The sequence below is a fragment of the Drosophila sulfurigaster genome, chromosome 2R, assembly GCF_023558435.1.
Source record: "Drosophila sulfurigaster albostrigata strain 15112-1811.04 chromosome 2R, ASM2355843v2, whole genome shotgun sequence".
In the NCBI taxonomy this organism is placed as follows: Eukaryota; Metazoa; Arthropoda; class Insecta; order Diptera; family Drosophilidae; genus Drosophila; species Drosophila sulfurigaster.
Genome location: NC_084882.1, coordinates 33925733 through 33947284, shown reverse-complemented (window position 1 = coordinate 33947284; position 21552 = coordinate 33925733). Strand labels below are relative to the sequence as shown.

Below are 21552 nucleotides of genomic sequence, written 5' to 3'. Positions count from 1 at the left end.
TTCTGTCTGTTTGAGTGTTGCAACAAATAAACAATGAAATTACTTTAGCTACACGTCTTCGCAGTTTTTTTTTGGGCCTGACTTTGAAATGGCACATAAATGGCGTCTCAAATTGTCATTGAGTTCGCTTTGAATCGCTTAATACTATTTGTTTACTTTCAAAGCAATTAGCTTTACGTACACGCGAATTAAAAACAAACATTTGAAGGCCAAGTCCAGTTATTAGGTTTTCGGTTTTTAAAGAGCAAAATTGAAGAGAATTGAAGTGCAGTTAGAGGGAACTTTAAAATAAGAAAAGAATAGTTAAAAAGAAAAAGAAATATAAATAAAACAAAAAATAGAAAATAGTAGAAAACAAAAATTAAATTTTAATAATTGTTCCTCTTAAATTCCCATATTTTCTGCCTACTTCACCTTTAAACTAATCCATATAAGTACAAAATGCCAATTAGTATATTCTTTGTGTTTGGATTTTTAAAAATTCTATTCGCATATAGTATTTGAATCATCATAAACAAAAATTGACTAACTTAGGATAATCCTCAGTTGAATAGTAAATTTATTTCGTTCCATGTCAAAGTACATCTTGAATCATCATCGATTTTGTCTTATCAAATTCTAACCTTAACTTTTGCTTACATCCTGCCAAATATTTTCCTAGAAAAACAATCTTAGTCAGCAAACGTGCGTTAAATATTTGCACAATTCGGTAGCAATATTTTTAGCAGATAACCTGCAAACGAACCGTTGTTTGAAATTTATATCTTAACAAATTTATTGGATTTCGCATAAATTTTACGACTTTTGCTGCCTTCATGAATCACAAGTATTTTTTTTTTTTTACTTATATCTATTGCGTAAAGCATCTTCAGTTTACACTCTTAAAGCAGTTGCTCACCAAGAAGTTCTAAGTAGAAAAATATGTGTGTATCTTTATTGTCTTTTCTCTCGACTTTAGCATAGTTCAGTCAGTTTAAGTAGACTTTCAAACTGGGTGCTAAAAAGTCGCTCAAGCAGCAAACTAATTGCAGGCAGTATAATGTGAAATGGCTTTGACTTTTGAAAGCACATCTCAGTGAATCATAAATGCCTGTTTTTAGTGCCTAAAAAGCTACTCAACTAATTTGTGGGCATCGTAATAAACTAGTTGAATTTGATTGTCATCATCCAGATGGAGTTTTTTATACCCGCTACTCACAGAGTTAAAGGGTAATTTATGTAACAGGCAAATGGAACCTTCTCTGACCCTATAAAGAATTTATATATTATTCTAGATCAGCGTCAACAACCGAGAATGAATAATGAATCCGTATGAATGACTAAACCTCAGACACTTTAAGAAATATAGCATTCATTTTTATTTGACAGTACTTGGTATTTCAATATACCAAATATGCATTTCGATATATTGCATAAATTTGTCGGTATATTAATTTGGTATATATAAGTTCGTATGAGCGATAGAAACTTAGGGACTTTAGAGCTATAGTTTTTATTTGACAGGTTTATCAATATACCAAATATACATTTCGGTATATTTCAGTAATGTGTCGGTATATTATTTTGGTATATTTCTGTGCATATAAATTTCAGAGTTACCGTCTTTGAAATTAAACTATAATATTTATATCAATTTACCAAACATACATTTTGGTATTTCAGTAATACCACATTTTGAGAACGGGTAGCACACAGTCGAACACACTCGACTGAATCTTTCTTTTTTTTTGTTTTTGCAACAACGAGACCCACACGAAGTTTAGATTTTTGTTTTGACCATATCGTGTTCTGTGTAGGTGAGAGCTGGAAGCGATATTCAAATCGTCAACAACATGGTTCGATGTAGTACAGCTCTTGTAACGCTTAAGCAAACAGTGAACCTACACAAACACAGCAACATGAACACGTAGAGCAGAGAGGCTGAGGCTGCTGAGGTCAAGGCTTCACGTACTTCAACGTTGATTTATAACAGCAGATACGAACAACAACAACAACACCCACATGGTCATAACAACTCGACTGGCCAATGGTCTGAGGTATTGCTGCTGTTGGTCATAAACAAAAAGCACAAAAACGTGCCAAAGACAAAGTTTTGTGGAAAAGTGCAGCATCATTCGATGAAGAGCTGGCAGCTGGCGCTTTTTTTCAAGAATGTGGCACAAACCAATTGCGCTAATAGACCAAACACAACTCTGAACCGGTAACCGGTTAAAAGAGCTAGTCAGAACACACACACACACAAAACAAACTATATTGAATAACTGTCAGAAAAGGTAATTGCCATAGTTGGCTGGCTTGGCTTGGTCCGGTTTTTGGGCCACGCCACGCCACGAGGGTTGCCAAACAAACTGATTGGTATCTGGCCTATAACAATGAGGAGTTGGCAGCAGGAAGTGTCAAGTCACAGTACAGTGGGAGCTGGCTAAAGTGACAGCAAGCGATAATATGCAGAAAAAGTGTGAAAATCAAGGAAAAAAACAACCTAAAATCATGCTGAAATTATGTCTAAATTGAAGACAGCAGATAAATTCTAAATCAAGACCAAAATTCTTGAATAATTCTAACATATATTGGCAATTCTTGAAGTTCAAACAAATATTCTTATTTTAGATTGCAAATATAATACAATTCAATCCAGAATCTTAAAAGAAGATAAAACATTCTATTTAAATTTTGTAAAATATGTAAGAAATTTTATGTAATATTATGTGGTAGTTGTACACACTTAATAAAACACGAATTGCAGCTTAGCGTCTGATTTATTCTGCTGCTCGATCAAGACTGACCGTATAGCTTAATTATGTATAACATAGAAATGTGAAATGAGAGAAAAGATAAAGAGAGCCAATATCGAGAGAGAGTTCGGATAGCCGAGAGAGTCACGTTAATATATATGTGTGTGTAGGCACACGTCCTACTACAACTCGGCCATCCTGCGAACTAGATCTCCTGATCTTGACTTTACAAAGAATAATTATTTTTAGTCTTATGTCTATATAAATATAAATAAATCTTATTTGCTACATTTACTACTATTTTGTACAGTAAAACATTTTTATACATTTTTACTTATTATTTAATTCTTGCCTGATTAAATCATTGAAAAGTTTCTTCCATGTAAACATGGAAGTAGAAGCTGAGTTTACTAATTTGATAAATCTTTGTTGTTCTTAATTATTTTCTTCTAATAATTCCATAAAAGTTTTTTTTTTCATTTAATCTATCGCCCTTAATAAATTCATCTTCTAATAGTTGTGATTTAGCATAACAATCTCGTAACAGTTGCGGTTTAGCATAAATATTTCCTAACAGTTTGTTTTCATTATTCGTTCTGTTATCGTTAACAGTCTGTGCTCCTAACAGATGTTGCCTAATAATCTATGTTCCTAACAGTTGTTGCCTAACAGTTGATGTCCCTAACAGTTGATGTCCCTAACAGTTGTTGCCCAACAATCTGTGTTCCTAACATTTGTTGCCTAATAATCTATGTTCCTAACAGTTGTGGCATCACTTGTCGTTGTTCTCCGCCGTCATCTTAGTACCCTCTATCGCATCGTATTTCGGAAGACATATGTGTGCAAAAGCTTGTAGCATCTGCTCTGGATCTCCAAATCTCTGAATGCGCGCCTGGTTGCGTAAGTTCAGCTCCGGTATACCTTCGATAATGTGTTCCAAAAGCTCATCGTTGTCCAGTGTAATGGATTGTGATAAGGCGATCTTCTCCTCGAAGTACATTGCAAAACGCTCATTTTGTTGCCACTTTCGTTGCTTGTGAAAAGGTTCACGCAAGCGAGTTGAACTTGCATGAAGCCAGTGCTGAGCATTTCCTTTTAATTTCATGGCTAATAGCATACGAAGCGACTCCTCATCAAGCTTACACATGGCTGCAACGCTTTTGAGTTGGCTTACCCAAATGCGCGCACATGATTTCCCTTCGAACTCCAACGTAACTTCCTTTGCGAGTGCGAGCGAGACAGCTGATCCACTTCTTATTTCGTTTAGCTCATTTTTCTTCTCCAGCACTGCCCGTTACGTTTTCAGTGCTGCCCATAGCTTGATATACAGAATCGCTGTTTTTGTTGTTGTCGCCTAACTTTGCGATTTCTGACGCCGACCGTTGCGCAGCTGTGCACAAACCGAGTACGTGTGTGGCGTCGTTGTTGTATGTGTCGATCCGTTACTGTTGTTCTTGTTGTTGCTGTCGCCGAAATTCGCGACTACTGGCGCCGACTGCTGTGCAGCTGCGCGCACAAACTGTGTGGCGCCGTTGTTGTTTGTGTCGATCCGTTGCTGTCGTTGTTGTTGTTGTCTATTTCTGTTGTAGACATCTGATGTGCAGCTGCGTTGTTCTGGGAATTTCGCAATTCCTCTTTGACTAAACGTAATTCTTCTTGCAGCTTTTGAATAGTGTTTAGCAAATCCTGGCGAATACTCTCTCTAGGTCAGAATTTTCGGGAACATTTTGAGTCTGATCATGACGCTCATTGTTGTCGGACGATCCACTTTCCTGGCCAGACAGAACACTTGCAACGCTTAAAAAATCGTCGCTTCCCGCTGGCACCTCATCTAACATCTCCGGTGAGGCGTCGAGCAATCGCGATATCAACTCTGCCTTACTGCCTGTCGTGGGCAAACCCAGCGCCGTCAACCACTTCTTCAGTTGTGCCGTAGTGTACTTCTTAAATGTAGGCGTGTTCATTTTTTTTTTGGCCGATCCACTTCTGAAATTGTGGTAGTTGTACACACTTAATAAAACACGAATTGCAGCTTAGCGTCTGATTTATTCTGCTGCTCGATCAAGACTGACCGTATAGCTTAATTATGTATAACATAGAAATGTGAAATGAGAGAAAAGATAAAGAGAGCCAATATCGAGAGAGAGTTCGGATAGCCGAGAGAGCGTCACGTTAATATATATGTGTGTGTAGGCACACGTCCTACTACAATTATATCATTTTTGATCTTAAAACCTGAACAAAATATCTCAAATGAAGATCAAACATTCTTTAATAAAGATTGATTTGAGAAATTTCCGAACATGATTTTGTTAATCGAAAAAAACTTGTTTCATAAACACGATTTCTGAATCTCAATAAGATAATCCCAGATTGACATCTTACTTTTAAAACTTTTTTCTTAGAATGAAATCTTGTTTCTTGTTAGGATAGCATCTCAGGATTTTTATTCTAGTTTTAAGTATGTCATTACTATAAGATTATTCCAGATTGACATCTAGCTTTTACTTAGATTAAAATCTTGTTTAAAGAAATTCTTGTCAGGATCGCAACTCAGGATTTGTATTCTAGTTATGAATACGTCATTGCGATAAAATGATTCCAGATTGACATCTTGCTTTATAAAGTTTTCATAGATTGAAATCTTGTTAGCATCGCAGCTCAAGATTTGTATTCCAGTTATGAATACGTCATTAAGATAAGATGATTCCAAATTGACATTTAGCTTTAACATGTTTACTTAGATTGAAGTCTTGTTTAAAGAATTTTTAGTTAGGATCGCAACTCGAAATTTTCCAGATGAACATCTTGCTTTATAAAGTTTTCATAGATTGAAATCTTGTTAGCATCGCAGCTCAAGATTTGTATTCCAGTTTTGAGTACGTCATATTTCTGTCTGTGTTCATATAACCGCCCTCGATTAAGCATACTGCGTGGTCACACAGCGTGGTATCTACTTGACTAAAGCAAAGCAAAGCAGAGTTAAAGCAAAGCGAAGCTATCTCAAAGAGGGGAAGAGGGAAGAAGCAACTCGGAGCTTGACAAAATGCCCCTAGAAGTTGTCGCATGCTAATCGCCCCGGGGGAATTGCTTTCGTTTGTTCGAGTGGCAGCTTACAGGAAGTGTTTTGTGTTGGTTTTGCTTTGTTTTGTTTTAAATGGCGTAGCATAAATAAATAAATATATATATATATGACAAATAAGGAAGGGGAGACGCTGTGGGTTAATCATAATCGAGAACCGAAACACGATATCACGTTGTGAGTGAATGAGACACGAAACGTCGGAACAATTGCAAATTCGTAATCAAATGAATGAAATGTGTTTCATGGCAATTGAAAGGGAATAATCGGTTCCTTTCCTCTCCTAAGCTAAAGCCACCTGTGTGTCGATTGTGTGTCAGGTGGGCGTTGGAGATAAGAAACTCACAACTTGAGGTCAGATGTGTTGTCCAGGTGCGCGATTTGACGGTGAAATGTGATAAGCTTGTGTTTGTATTTAGTTTTCAAACGGGTTGTTGGCGTCATATAATATTAATCATATACATACCTATAAAAATTATATTTAATTTATATCCACTACGCTCAGAGCTTACTCATGCGTGAGTCGACAGTTTAATCTTATATTACCCGACTTATCAACAAGTTTAGATATCGTCAAATCGCTCTCTCTCATTCTCTCTCTCTCTTGTTTATTTTCTTTCAGTGTGTCATTAGGCCTTTTATGATTCTTTTGGGTATTTATCTCCTACCTGTTGTGAAAATTTTCCATTTGCAAAACATTTTCTTCAATCTCGAAACTAGCATCTCACATTTAAATTACATTTTTTACCTGTCATGCCTGCGGACGCAAAATGCTAACGACTTAAGCGGAAAACTGCAAACTCACTTTGGTTCGGTGTTGTTTTTTTCCATGAAATTCGATGCTAACTGATCTGACAATTATTTATTCTGGCCTGAAATTCATTGGCACAAAGTTCCGCAGCTAGTTTGACTGCCATCGAAATATATTATTTACATTCAAATCGATCTGCGAAGTTACGTTTCATTTATCCAAGTGATTCATTCGAGAAGTACGTGTCTTTTTCTTCAGATCTTCCTCAAGTGCATTAGATATCGCATATCTAGAATGAATAAGTAGCTATTTATGGCAGAATTACGCGTAAATTGCTGTCATTCGAGTGCCATTAGAACGTAGAACGTAAAACGTAAACAAACGCATTGCAACAACTCAATGAAAAATAACGTATTCGCCGCGTGTAACACGCTAATTAGGTTTTCTTTATCTTCGACTGATAAGCAAGCAGTCATTGTAATTAAAAAACAATTGCACGCCCATCAAGTGAAATATTCGCAAACCGAAAAACATAAATAAAGCAAGCTGTGGTATCTTTTATAGATACAGCTATAAGGTTTCTCCCCCACTTTCGATAAACATTAAGACGAAGGTATATTCATTCGATCGTCGTCAATTCTGACAGCTTCAAGTGCTTATCTTGACCAACAACGAATGGTTGCGCAATTTGGGTTTTGTGGCCTCCCCTCGGCGTGAATCACTGACAAACGAGACACCTGCAAGTGGTCGCCCTTTACACCGAGAACCCCTCGAAAAGTGTTGAGGAGGAAGCAATTGAAGTGGGGTAACTAACAAATACCCTGGAAGACTTTTGATTTAAATTGTATTAAGTTGTTATATTGAGCTTATCCAAGCTTAGTTAGTCGAAACTTCATTTAAACTGTTATATTCTATTCAATATTGTGGAGAATTTGTCAGATTATGCAGCAAAGCTATGTGTGAAGTTTGGCAACAGTGTAAACTTCACTTCACTTATTATATTCTACTTTATATTATGTGGAGTATTCTAAGAATATACAGCTTAGATTTATTTAAAACTACGTTTTATTTGAATACTATAATATTGATTTTAAGCAAATTTCGCAATCTCTTAAAATTGCTTAGCAAAATATGCAAATTTTGGTGGTGCGTCAATTGCAAAGCAAATGAAAGTCTCAAATAATTAACACTCTTTTTTTTATTTGTGGTTAATAAAACTGCGTAAACGTCCTCAACGTCTGCTTTTTATTTACTTGATAATTTTCGTGGAGTTCGCATCACGAGTTTGCCAAGAACTTAGTTCAGCATACCCTGCAGCTGGGACTTTGTTTGTAGGGTAAATTGAGAACAGAGTCGACAGGGGCAAAGCACAATATAAATTAACGTTGTTGCCGCCTCTATTTTTCTTCTTTTTTATGCCTCTACATATCTATCTCTCTCCTCCTCTTACACTGTCGTATGTCTTGTTGTCATTGCGTCTGTTGCTTTGACTTGGCGTTCAACACTTTGCTGCCATTTTAAACACCTGCAACAATAAACACACAACACAAAAGTCATTTACTGCTCGGTCTGAGGTAACAACCAAAACAGCGACAACCACAACAACGACAACCGACATTAACAACAATTGTGGCGTCAACTTGAACTTTTGTTGAGCAAAGTTTGCAAATTTTTTTTTTGCATAATAGAAGAAGACGCAAGACTTGGTGGAGGGAGGTAAAAGCTGCTGGCCAAGCGAATCTGAGAGTGCGTTAACTACAAGTTCATTGCTTGACTTGGCTTGGCTTAAAAGCCTGACCTAGCTAACTTGAGTTAAACACCCAAGATTCCATTTGCTTTTAGCTTTTTACATAAGCGCTTGCATTAATGATGTATTTTTAATGAAGTCTCTCCACTTTTACCTCATGGCAAATCGAACAAAGTACATAAAAACTACAAAATAAGAAAAGTAAAAACAAAACTTCATTAACTTTTCAAGCAGCAACTGACCATAACATACGAGTATAAGAGATTTAACGCAATTTATCTACTTTCTCAATGCGTGCTGTATAAAGTTTAGAAAAAGTGAATTTCACTTCAAAAAGAACTTTCTAGTTTCGTGGTTATCTTTATGATGCCTGCTGCTTGATTATATTTTCTTAATGGTAGTCGAAACTGGGTAAATGATTTTGAATTTATTTAAAAGTATATAATATAATATAATATAATTTAATAATAAAAATCTGATTTGCAGCACTTCTCCAAAAAGGAATGATGAATTGTTGTATTGCATTTTAATGTTCTGTATTAGACAATGAATGAATGAATTTTGACAAGGAATTTCATAAATATAGAAATGCATATACGTATATTAGACACTTTATAATAATATTTCATTATTTTTATGCACAACTATTTAAGGAATTTAATTGCAAATTCCCTTTTTGAAGTCAAGCTAATCATTCTTGATGAGTCTATTAATTTGATGAGTGAGATTTTCTAAGAATTTTCTATATAATGAGTTTTCATTATTATTAAGAATCATCATGAATTTAAAAGAAACGATTTGTATATATGTAAATAATGATATTTCATTATTTCTATGCACAACTTTTAAAGGAATTTTATTGGTAAATTCAAGCTCATTAGTATTGATGAGTTTATCAATTTAAATTGTGATTTTCTAAAGAGTTTAATGAATTTAAAAGATAAGAATGTTATATATATGTATGTATAATACTTTATAATAATATTTTATTATTTTTATGCGCAATTATTCAATGCATTTAGTTGCAAATTCCTCTTAATAATGAAGCTAATCTCTCTTGATAAGAATCAATTTAATTTGCTGTGTGATTTACTAAGAGTGTGATGAATTTAAAAGAAAAGACTTTTATATATATTTACAATAATATTTCATATTCAAATTTATTGGGAAATTCAAGCTAATGCCGCTTAATAAGTCTATCAATTGTGATGAATTTAAAAGACAAGACTTTTATATATATTTGCTATAATATTTCATTATCTAAGCGCAATTATTTAAGGAATTTATTGGGAAATTCAAGCTAATCTCTCTCAACTTAATTTGCTGTGTGAGATTGTCTAAAGACTATAGTGAATTGTAAAGAATTAAGAGCTTGACAGCTGAGCTTAAATAGAAAAGTCGACAGTCCAACTTAAAGTGCTTTCATTTGCTAGCTAGACCAATAAATATTCAACAGCTGTGGGTGCTGGCTCGCCTTAACCAGTCTGAGACGACGACGACGACATAAAAGTGACTGGTCAGTCAGTAAGTCAATAAGTCAGTCAGTCGTCTACTGCGCACATTACCACATTGTAATTCTAATGATAGATCAAATGGGAGAGAAATGTATTATGTATGTATGCATTACTTATAATTTACTAGTGCGGTTCTTTGTATTTATAAACCAGCCGCAGTCGAAGCGACGCCAGTCGCACGACCTTCGCAAAATGTATGTAACTGAAAGAGTAAAGAGAATATAAAAAACCAGAATAACAAATAGCAACCTGATGTTTTGGTCTTGAGTCTCCCTAAGATAACGACGACGACGTCGCTGGCGATGTTGCGCAACTCATTAGCAAATGACTGTGACAGCGCATAATTGAATCTAATAAATGCGAATCAACATGTATATAAATGTACTTTACAAGTGGCTTGGAATTATCGTCGTTGAACTTTGGCTTTTTCTCGTAATGATAAACAAAGAAGATATTCTCAGACTCAGACTCAGACTTGCAACGGAAGTAATGTACATACTATATGTAAAGAGAAAAACTGTGCGTTATTCCTACTGATACGAAGAGAACAACGAGTTCATTTGCACTTGTGCTAATCATGCTGAAATATCGCTGAGTAAACTAGGCAACCTCGCCAAGGTCTTCTTATCACGATAGTAGCACCTTCCTCCCCCTAGAGACAAAGTAGCGCGTGCTACGTCGCTTCGTCTTAACAGCGAGTGCAATAACCCTGGGCATGAATTTTGATACACAAACACATCACAATGTAACAGATACTTTTTCTCTTGTTGTTTAAACAAGCGAAGAAAGCGAATGAGGCGAGAGGTGAATAACAAACGCGAACAACAAAGCAGCATAAAACATTACAAATAACATAAAATAATAAAAAACTGAAAAAAAGGTTACAAAATGCGATGATTAAAATTTACAGCACAAAGAAAAATGCTGACGAGGAAGCAAGAGATAGCGGGAGAGTGAGACAGGTGAAACTTTGGCCCCATCAACAGCACACAACACAACACATGCACATCATGCCCCAACATTGTGGGGCGCAGTCAACTGCAGATGAGCATTGAGGTTGCAGCAACGAGCAGCGAGCAACAACGAGAAATTTCCAACCATTGAAATGAGCGTGTGTTGAGTTCGTAAGAGCTTAAAGGGATTTGTCGCTTGAAATGAAAAATTACCCAAAAAAACAATGTGAAAACAGGCAGCATTTAACGGGCCAACGACTTGAGTTTTGTGCCTGGGGTAGGCCTAAGGAAAAGTACTTAAAATTAGTTTATGAATGGGCGAAGAAAGTGACGTTAAAATTTTTAAGGTGGGAGAAAATGAATTTTAAAAGTCGTTCGACTTTGGGTAACGTAAAAGGGAACTTTTATAAGCAGTAGTATAATTGAGTAGTAGCAGACTTTAAGGCTTAAAATGATTTTGTATTAGTATTAGTATTAGTATTAGTATTAGTATTAGTATTAGTATTAGTATTAGTATTAGTATTAGTATTAGTATTAGTATTAGTATTAGTATTAGTATTAGTATTAGTATTAGTATTAGTATTAGTATTAGTATTAGTATTAGTATTAGTATTAGTATTAGTATTAGTATTAGTATTAGTATTAGTATTAGTATTAGTATTAGTATTAGTATTAGTATTAGTATTAGTATTAGTATTAGTATTAGTATTAGTATTAGTATTTATTAGTATTAGTATTAGTATTAGTATTAGTATTAGTATTAGTATTAGTATTAGTATTAGTATTAGTATTAGTATTAGTATTAGTATTAGTATTAGTATTAGTATTAGTATTAGTATTAGTATTAGTATTAGTATTAGTATTAGTATTAGTATTAGTATTAGTATTAGTATTAGTATTAGTATTAGTATTAGTATTAGTATTAGTATTAGTATTAGTATTAGTATTAGTATTAGTATTAGTATTAGTATTAGTATTAGTATATAGTATTAGTATTAGTATTAGTATTAGTATTAGTATTAGTATTAGTATTAGTATTAGTATTAGTATTAGTATTAATATTAATATTAATATTAATATTAGTATTAGTATTAGTATTAGTATTAGTATTAGTATTAGTATTAGTATTAGTATTAGTATTAGTATTAGTATTAGTATTAGTTTTAGTTTTAGTTTTAGTTTTAGTTTTAGTTTTAGTTTTAGTATTAGTATTAGTATTAGTATTAGTGTCAGCATTAGTATCAGCATTAGTATTAGTGTCAGCATTAGTATCAACGTTAGTTTTAGTATTATTTCCTACATAATCTTACTGTCGAGCACACTCCTCTTAAGTGTTCTTTTCATTAAAAATACTTGACCTTCAAACTAGCATAGTTGAAATTATAATGTGCTGAATCTCAAAGCAATGAATTAGTAATGATGCGGAAAACTACAACTACTACTACACCTTCCTTCTACTATTATTATATTGTGTCTAAAAGAGAAGTGGGTGGCAAATGCTTTTGTCGGGATTATAGTCGCACTTTCAGGCTTTATTTAAAATGAAAATTGGTTGCCAAGGCATTGTTATAGACCCTCCGCCGCCCACTCAGTTCCACTCGTGCAATTGCCGACAAAAAATTTAATTTTGGGAACCGCAACATGTGTAGAAAGAGACAGAGAAAGAGATAGAGAGGCAGAATGCTGGCGCGTGAATAGCAACAGAGTTTGCATATAAATATTTATAGTCAAAAAATAAACAATTGTTATCTTTGTATGCCATCATCACATCGAATCGCATTCAAGTCGAATCGAATCGAAGCCTATCCTCATCATGGCATCGGCATGCGATGCACAACAAATGGAGGTGCGATCTATATAGGGCTCTGAATGTAGTCACATTATCGTCCTTATCAGGTGCATTGAGTACACACGCACTCCTATCCCAACTACAATATAGATTGTTGTGTATAGAACACACATTGTATATACAACTGGGAGCAGGAGGAGGGGAAGTAAAAGTGGAGGGAGGAAACGGAGGCCTCGCCACTTGAGTGAATTTTTTAACGTCAGCTAACGACAGCCAATTGAGGAAGTATTGATCGAGTTGTCTTACTCATTTCTTTCTCTCTATATATACACAGAATGTTATATGTGTATACAAGTGCATTACCTGCTGCGAGGTGTGCTCCATAAATAGTTCAAGGGGAAGTTTGATAGTAAATGAAACACAAAAAGTTTCGATAAACAAACAATACTATTTATAATCTTTCGTGGACTCCGTTCGATTGTAAAGCAAGCACAAATTTTAGATACTAATTATTGGGTATAAAACAGTAATAAATGTTATAGCTATTCTTTTGAATTTGACAGTCAATTTAGATTGCGAGGTAATTACAGCGTGTCAGCATTACGACGACTATTAAATGGAAGCTTTGATAGCACATAAAAGTTTATAATTATCAGCACATGAATTGATTAATTTTTATTATTATTTTGAAGACTTTGATTACTACTCGAGATATGAAATTTAGATAGTCAACGTTTAATTATATCATTATTTAAAAGAGCTTTTGATAAGCAAGAGTAATCTATAAATAATTAATAGTTATGAAAAGGTTTTGAATACACTGATCTAACTATAACTATTAACTATTTTAAAAATACAATAAACCAAGGAACTAAATTTGTTGCCTAAACTCTTATGATATTTCTGTTATCTAATAATATTCTATAAATAATTAATAGTTATGAGAAACTTACCTAAACTCTTACGCTATTTAAAGACAGAAATTTTGATAACCAAGAGTAATCTATAAATAATTGATAGTTCTTAAAAAGGTTCTTAAAACGCTGAACTTTTGATAGCTAAAGATAGAAACTTGACTAATGATTTTTCCCAAACTCCTATGCTATTTCAAGACATTAGAGTCGATATCTAAGAATAATCTATAAATAATTGATAGCTTTGAAAAACTTTTAAACACTTGGGTAATCATATTGCCTAAACTCTTATGCTGAACTTATGATAACTGAGCATAATCTATAAATAATTTATAGCAATTAAATTGCCTAAACTTTTTAGCTGTTTAAAGTAAATTCCAAACAGTTTTTCCACTCTTGCTTATGGCATATGTTTTCAATCAGCCAGCGGCAACGAAATCGAAAAAGGAATTTAGCATAAGAATGCAAAGTATTTGAAAAATGTTACAATAATCGTTCGCATTGAAAGATAGATTATGGCATGCTGAGTAGTTGAGCAGCTGTCTTCGTTCCAGTTTATATAGTTTTGAATGAGTGCGATTTGGATTATCATTATCAGCATGGCAAAAAGTTGATTCACCTTTCGACTCTGGACTCACTGAGAGTTCGTTTCTGATTTCTGATTTCTGTTTTGTTTTTCTTTCAACAATCTCAATGACAATATGTATTTATATATTCAAATTAATATAATAATCGCTTTCTTTGTTTCTTCCAGCTATTGAAGGCAACTGCTTTGTGATATTTGCCAGCAATATGCAATAATGGATTCGTTGACAACATTGACCAGCGGTCAAAGCACGTGCCGTGATCATTTATCGCTGCAGCCTTTGCAGAAGCTGCGATCGTCTCGTGGTTCCAGCTCCAATTTGAGGACAAGTCGTTCACCTTCCGCCAGCCGAAGTAGCGAGCAAAGTAAATAGAAATACAAATATAATCATAATCATAATCATTGTGATAATCATAGTCTGTGCCGTAATCTGTTTATAAGTATGTCAGTAGTATATTCCTGCAGTAGTCTAATGCTTTAATCACTTGCCTCATAATTAGATTTATGCGACACGCTCCTCATCATCATCGTAGTCTGCTTATCACTTCACTGCGATGTTGGTTGCCAGGAGTGATAACCGAAATACATTCGCATTTAGCATTTCCGCTTGTCTGCACCTAATGATTCCCTACTACAAATCTATAGATTAAGCACTCGGCTAAAATGCGACCAACATGCGGAAATTCCCGTGAAATGCGAACAGATTACAGCTTGACATTTATTTTTTTGCCTAATCCGTATCAATTCCTGATAATTTCGAGTCAACTTGTTTTGTGCATTTCATTTAGACGAATGCATTTTAATTAACTCTGTTTTGCATTATTAGCGTTTCTGACTAAATTTGCCAAGGCTTGCAGTTCATTCTGTAATTTCTAGAAATTTTCAATTCTATTTTTGCTGCATTAACTAAAGTTAAAAGTGATTTAAATGTAGTGAAAAAATAAGTTTTTGCTTCTTTATTTTTGAATATTTTCTTAAGAAAAGTGTTCTGGAAGTCAATACAAATGGAATAAAATTATTATAGCATATTTCTAGGCGCTTTTCGTAGTTCGTAGTTAAAGCGTGAAAGTTTCACTAAGAAGAAATTAGCTAAAATCAATAAACATGAGATGGAGAATTTCCTGTTGGGAATAGCGAAGTTTTTATGAGTTTTTTAATAGCTGAAACTAAAAGGATGTGAGCTTAAATTGATTTTACTTTTCATAAAGAATATTTCTTTGCGCTTTTGGAAGAACTGAGCTGCTTTAAAATAATTAAAAAATAGAGAATTTCTATTGGGAATTGAGCAGTCGCTATGAATCTTTAAATAGCCAAAATTAAAAGTGCATAAAGTCGAAATGGATTTAACTTTTCATATAGCATATTTCTAGGCGTTTTTCGAATTAAATTTATGGAATTTCATTAGGATGAAATTAGCTAAGACTATAACATAAATCTGTTAGGAATAGAATAATTCTTATGACTCTTAATAGCCAAAACAAAAAGTGTTGAAAGCTTAAGTTTATTATACTTTTCATATAACATATTTCTAGGCGCTTTTCGAAGTACTTTTAATTAACTCAAACTTAAAATAATGAATATTTTAATGCAGAATTTCTGTTAAGATCAAAGTAGTCATGTTGACTCTTTTAATAGCCGAAACTAAAAGTGCTTTAAGCTTAAATCAATATGACTTTTCGTAAGCAGATAGTTTTGTTCAAACAAGTTGTATTTTTAGAAATTATTTTGCTGACTAGAAGAGAACAGAAGCATCAGAATTATAAGCAGCTTCCATGAACAAGCTTTGCATTTGCCAATTATGGACAATCTCTGCTAAGACGAGCATCATATCCATGCATCTGCATTACTGTTAAGCTGCTTTGCACATTTCGTTTCGACCAAAAACCACAAGCCAAAGCAAACACAGTGCTTGTGTGTGGTTTTATTTGCCTTGTGATATTGTATGCTTTGTATGTTTAGTAGTAGCATAACCATAACTATATCCATAACTGTATTATTAGCTTTATGTACTTGTTGGTTTTGCTTTAATTTATATTTATATTTCTATTTCTATGGCAGTAGTTACACATTTTGCTTTGTGTGTGTCTGCATTGCTTATTTGTACTCTCTGCATTGCTTTATGAATTTGTGTTGATTATTCCCCTTTGTTTTGTTTTCGTTTTTCTTTCTTTCTCTCTTCCACTATTTTTTTTGTTTTCTTTTGTGTCTTCAAACAGCTTTGTAACGCGCGCACGCGAGCGACAACTGCAACTATTCCACATACAGTACACATTCGAATATTGCGTATACCACCCATAAACCCCACATACAACAGTGTAGGTATAAATAGAAATTCCTTCACACACACACAGACATACACCAACACATCTGCATTTGCGCATTGCTTGCATTTTCTACGTTCTTCCTTCCACATGAACGCAGTCGCGATTTAAAACGCTATTAAAACGCGCGCTGGCATTTGCTGCTGCTTTCTCACACTTTCTGTACATTTCTCTCTCTCTCTCTTTCTCGTTTGACGCACAGCTGTCTAACTGTCATTTACACACACACACACATACACACATGCTTAGCAGCGAAAGCACAACAACAACATCAACAACAACATCAACAACAACAACACAACTGAACATTGCTGCTTTTTGATTTCGTTCGTTGGCTCCTCATTTTTTGCGCCTTTGTTATTGTTGTTACTGTGAATGCGATTGTTGTTGTTGTGTTGTTGCTGTTGTGTTATCGTTCAGCTGCAACTGTGCAACTGCAGCTGTGCTTTCGCCTTTCGCCAAACCATTGTTGACCATTGATAAAGAAACGAGAGAAATACGAAATACGGCAAAGCCAAATACAAACAATACTTTCTATGCGCCACAATTCGCCAGTGTCCAGGGAGCGCAGCAGCGACTCGACCACAGCAGCAGCAGCATCGTCAGCGGTAGCAACCACAGCCGTCACAGGAAACGTTGCAGCAACGACTTCGACGTCAGCGGCAACGACGACAGCGGCAGCGGCAGCAACAGGAACGGGAACAACGTCGGCAACGTCGACGACAGCCAACAGCAATTCGTCGGCCTCGTCCAGCACAGTGGCAGCTGCACAGGCGGCTGTCTATAGCGGCGGCAACACGGTGACCGGCAGTCTGGGCAGCAGTGGGGGCGTGGCAGTGCGAGGTTTTCGCAGCCACAGCCCCACACACCGTCGACGCAGTCGTGAACGGCAGCGACGCACCCATGGCTCCGATCAAGGCGGTCTCCTCGCCTATAGCGGCCTCATAGGCGAGGGCAGCAGCTTCATTGCTGCTGTCCGTGGCGGTGGCGATGGCGGAGGCGGTGGCGGTGGCAGCGCTGGCACTGGCAGCGGACTGGAGGATTCACGTTTGTCCGGCAACGAGGATTACTACTCGTCGTTTGTCTCCGATGAGTTTGACAGCAGCAAGAAGCTGCATCATCGTCGCACTCACGAGCGCAGCTCCAGCGTGCAGGCCATCGATCGGCTCAACACGAAGATACAGTGCACCAAGGAGTCCATACGACAGGAACAAACTGCTCGAGATGGTGAGTAGAAGATCGATTTACGTTTTTCGAAGCATACTTTTTGGGGCAACATTTAATTTGAAGCTGAAAGAATGATGGATATTCAAATTGTCTTTTTATTATGTCAAATCAAAGTTATATATAACTAATAACTTATAAACATTTGATTTAAAATAAAATGTGAGAAATCTTGGTTCTTTTAGGAGCTCTGAATATGTTCTCAGTAGAACAAAGATTTACTTTTTGTAGCATACTTTTTGGGGCAGCATTTAATTCGAAGGTGAAGTTATTCAAATTGATTCAAATTGTCCATTTTACTTAAAAGAAGATTAAACTAATACATAACTAATAATTTACAAACATTTTATTTAAAGTGACAGGGCCGAGATATTTTTTTTATCCCAGTAGAAGAAAGATTTACTTTTTGTAGCATACTTTTTGGGGCAGCATTTAATTTAGGGCCGAACGAATAATGGATATTAAAATTGTCTAATTATTATGTTAGGATATTTGTTTTAGTTCAAAAATAGTAAACTCATCTCATAACTAATAATTAACATTTTATTTTATTTAAAGTGAAATGTGGGAAATTTTTATTTCATTAGAAGATCGATTTTTGCAGCATACTTTTTGGGGCAACATTTAATTTGAAGCTCAATGAATGAAGGATATTAAAATTGTATTTTTCTTATGTCAGATCTAACTTATATATAACTAATAATTTATAAACATTTAATTTTAAATAAAATCTGGGAAATCTTTCTTAATTCAAGAGCTTTAAACGCTCTCATAAATTATATTTTTATAAGAGAAGATTTCTGTCAAATTGAAGTAGATATTTGATTGAAAAGTAATTGAAATCAATGCAGCTTTTAAGTGAGTGCATTTGCAAGATTATTTAATGGAAAGACAGCTTTAAAATAAATTATAATTGAATTATTTTTCGTAAGTCAACTTTTAATTGATTCTAATTTTTTGACTTTCCTCTCTTTTCTAAGACAATGTCAACGAGTATCTGAAACTCGCAGCCAGCGCCGACAAACAGCAACTGCAGCGCATCAAGGTAAGTGTTCTCAAGGATGTCAAAACACACACACACGCAGTTATTTAACAAATTCGTTGCCTACTTTCAGGCGGTGTTCGAGAAAAAAGAATCAGAAAAGCGCACACAGCATTTCACAGCTACAGAAAAAGTTGGACAACTATACGAAACGCGCCAAGGATCTGCAGAATCATCAATATCAGACCAAGAGCCAGCATCGCCAGCCACGCGAAGTGCTGCGCGACGTGGGCCAAGGACTGCGCAATGTGGGCGGCAACATACGTGACGGCATCACGGGATTCTCCGGTTCGGTTATGTCCAAGCCGCGCGAATTTGCGCATCTCATCAAGAACAAATTTGGCAGTGCCGATAATATCAATCAAATGAGCGAGGCCGAGCTGCAGGGCATACAATCGGGCGACGCGGATGTGCTCAACGTGGGCAACAACGAGCGTTTGCCACAGCTGCCCGGCATGGGCACCTCCACGGGTTCCGGCGGTGGTAATAACAATAACAACACCGGAACAGGCAGCGGCACTGGGAAATTCAACAGCGACAACGGCAGCGAGTGCAGCAGCGTAACCAGCGAAAGCATACCAGCGGGGTAAGTAAAAAAGTTACAATCACATAACTGAAATCATTACAAATAACTCTTCTTTTTTTATGACAGCTCTGGCAAGAGTCAATCAGGCGCCAGCCAATATCACATTGTGCTCAAATCATTGCTGACCGAACTGGCCGAGCGTAAGGCTGAAAACGACAAGCTCAAGGAGCGCATCGAGCGTCTAGAGGTAAAGCGTATATTGTGTATACCCTGTAATCTATAATTATCCACTACAATTATATCTCGTTATTGTTGCAGACGGGCCAAAAAGAGTTCAACAATTTGACCTCGACACTCGAAAGTGAACGCTATCGTGCCGAGGGTTTGGAAGAGCAAATCAATGACTTGACGGAATTGCATCAGGTTCGTTGTCGTTGTCGTTTGGTAATCTTGGCAAACTGCCCACTAACACTAACACACACACACACATATTATATATTGAATACAGAATGAAATTGAGAATCTGAAACAAACCATTGCTGACATGGAGGAGAAAGTACAATACCAAAGCGATGAAAGACTACGTGACGTCAACGAAGTGCTCGAAAACTGTCAGACAAGGGTAAGCTTAACACCCTCCCACACATATACATATATTTTTATGGCTCACACCTTGCAGATATCGAAAATGGAGCATATGTCACAGCAGCAATATGTCACCGTCGAGGGCATCGATAACTCAAATGCTCGCGCTCTGGTTGTGAAACTCATCAATGTGGTATTAACGATATTGCAAGTGGTATTGCTGTTGGTAGCCACCGCCGCTGGCATTATAATGCCATTTCTCAAGACGAGGTGAGTGCATTTCAAACTCCCAACTTCCACGCTTCCACGTTACGTATACGCAATGTAATCACACTTTGTTTAGGGTGCGCGTGCTGACCACATTTCTGACGATTTGCATCATCATCTTTGTGATACGACAATGGCCAGATGTTCAGGATATAGGCGCAGGACTTGTGCGGCATCTCAAACAGTCGCTGGTGGTCAAGTGAAGCGCCTCCACCTTCTCCTTCTCCTCCTCCTCCACGTTCGATTAGTAGACCCTTAATGTTATTAGTTATTAAGTATACAAAAAAGATGAAAGAAGAAAGTGCATATTTTGTAAATAGCTTATAAATACACACATACAATCACACTCACAAACACACGAAAACGTAATAATTTAATATATCTAATTAGTTACAAGACAACAAACGCATCACATTGAACGACTCGACTCACACACATGAAAACATAAATGAATACAAGTTGTACAAAAAAAAAACATACAAAAACTGAAAACGATATCGCACACATTCACACATAACTCACAATCACACTCACATACATATGTATACATATAGCGAAATTCTATCTAAAAGCTCTGCTAAAGGTTTAGTCTAATAAAATAATAATTATAATAATAACTGCGATGCTGACAAGTTTCTGTGCATTACTCAATACTATAAATTAACTATGTATATCTAATTACTATACTATATATATGGAACTCTATTTATAGTTATCGTATTCATTAAACAAAACGTTTGTATTTGTACAAAACCAAAATTTCTTTGTATTTTCATTGCAATGGTCGAAACAGCTGTTGTAATTACTTGCCAACGAGAGCGAACAAAATATTTGCATTTAACTTACACAACAGCACAACGAGCAGCACTTAAATAAACGCTTTATATTTTTACATTTGTGTAAATAATAAAGTTGAATGAGCTATTAAAGCGCATAGCTTGAGGAAGTTTGCAAAGGGGCGCGTCAACCTTCCCGCATAGCAAGCAGCTTTTGTGTGAGAACAAAATTAAAGTGTAGCATACTTTCTTGCAGCTGACTGAAATAAACAGTCAATTTTTATAGCATACATGCAGGCGACGTCGAAAATGGAATTAATTTGGTTTGTATGAATTATGTTAAATTTATTGTAAGTTAATTTTAGTTTACATTTTGAAACACACAAGTTATTATGTCTTTATGTTTAATTGATTTCGTTTTACATTGTTTACGTTTATTGTTCTGAAGAGTTTTCATCAGTTGCAGTTGTTTCTTTTTTATATTTTTGGAGAAATTAATCACAAACTAGCGCTTACATTAATAATTATTATGTTATATATATTGTTTTTCAAATCTTTCCACAATGTGGACTTAAGTTGATTTGTTGAGTTCAATTTTTAAACTGCGCCTCTCAGGACAACAAAAAAAATTCACGTCATTTAATTTGGAGAACTTAAAATTAGTTAAATTGAGGATAATATACAGATTAACGTCATACAAAATATAATAAGTGGATAATCAGATAATATTTTTCATGTCC

At 35.4% G+C, this 21552-nt stretch overlaps 1 protein-coding gene across 1 annotated transcript in view; it reads left to right on the top strand.

Annotated features, from left to right (window-relative positions):
* LOC133838887 (transmembrane and coiled-coil domains protein 2) overlaps positions 1-20795 on the top strand; it is a 30607-nt gene extending 9812 nt beyond the window's left edge. Inside the window, 10 exon segments of the mRNA XM_062270136.1 lie at positions 14240-14436; positions 16948-17619; positions 18597-18661; positions 18732-18743; positions 18745-19244; positions 19311-19431; positions 19503-19607; positions 19693-19806; positions 19864-20039; positions 20113-20795. Of these exon segments, the coding sequence (XP_062126120.1) occupies positions 14286-14436; positions 16948-17619; positions 18597-18661; positions 18732-18743; positions 18745-19244; positions 19311-19431; positions 19503-19607; positions 19693-19806; positions 19864-20039; positions 20113-20239 (2043 nt within the window). The 5' untranslated portion in view covers positions 14240-14285 and the 3' untranslated portion in view covers positions 20240-20795.
* Positions 20796-21552: the final 757 nt, after the last annotated feature.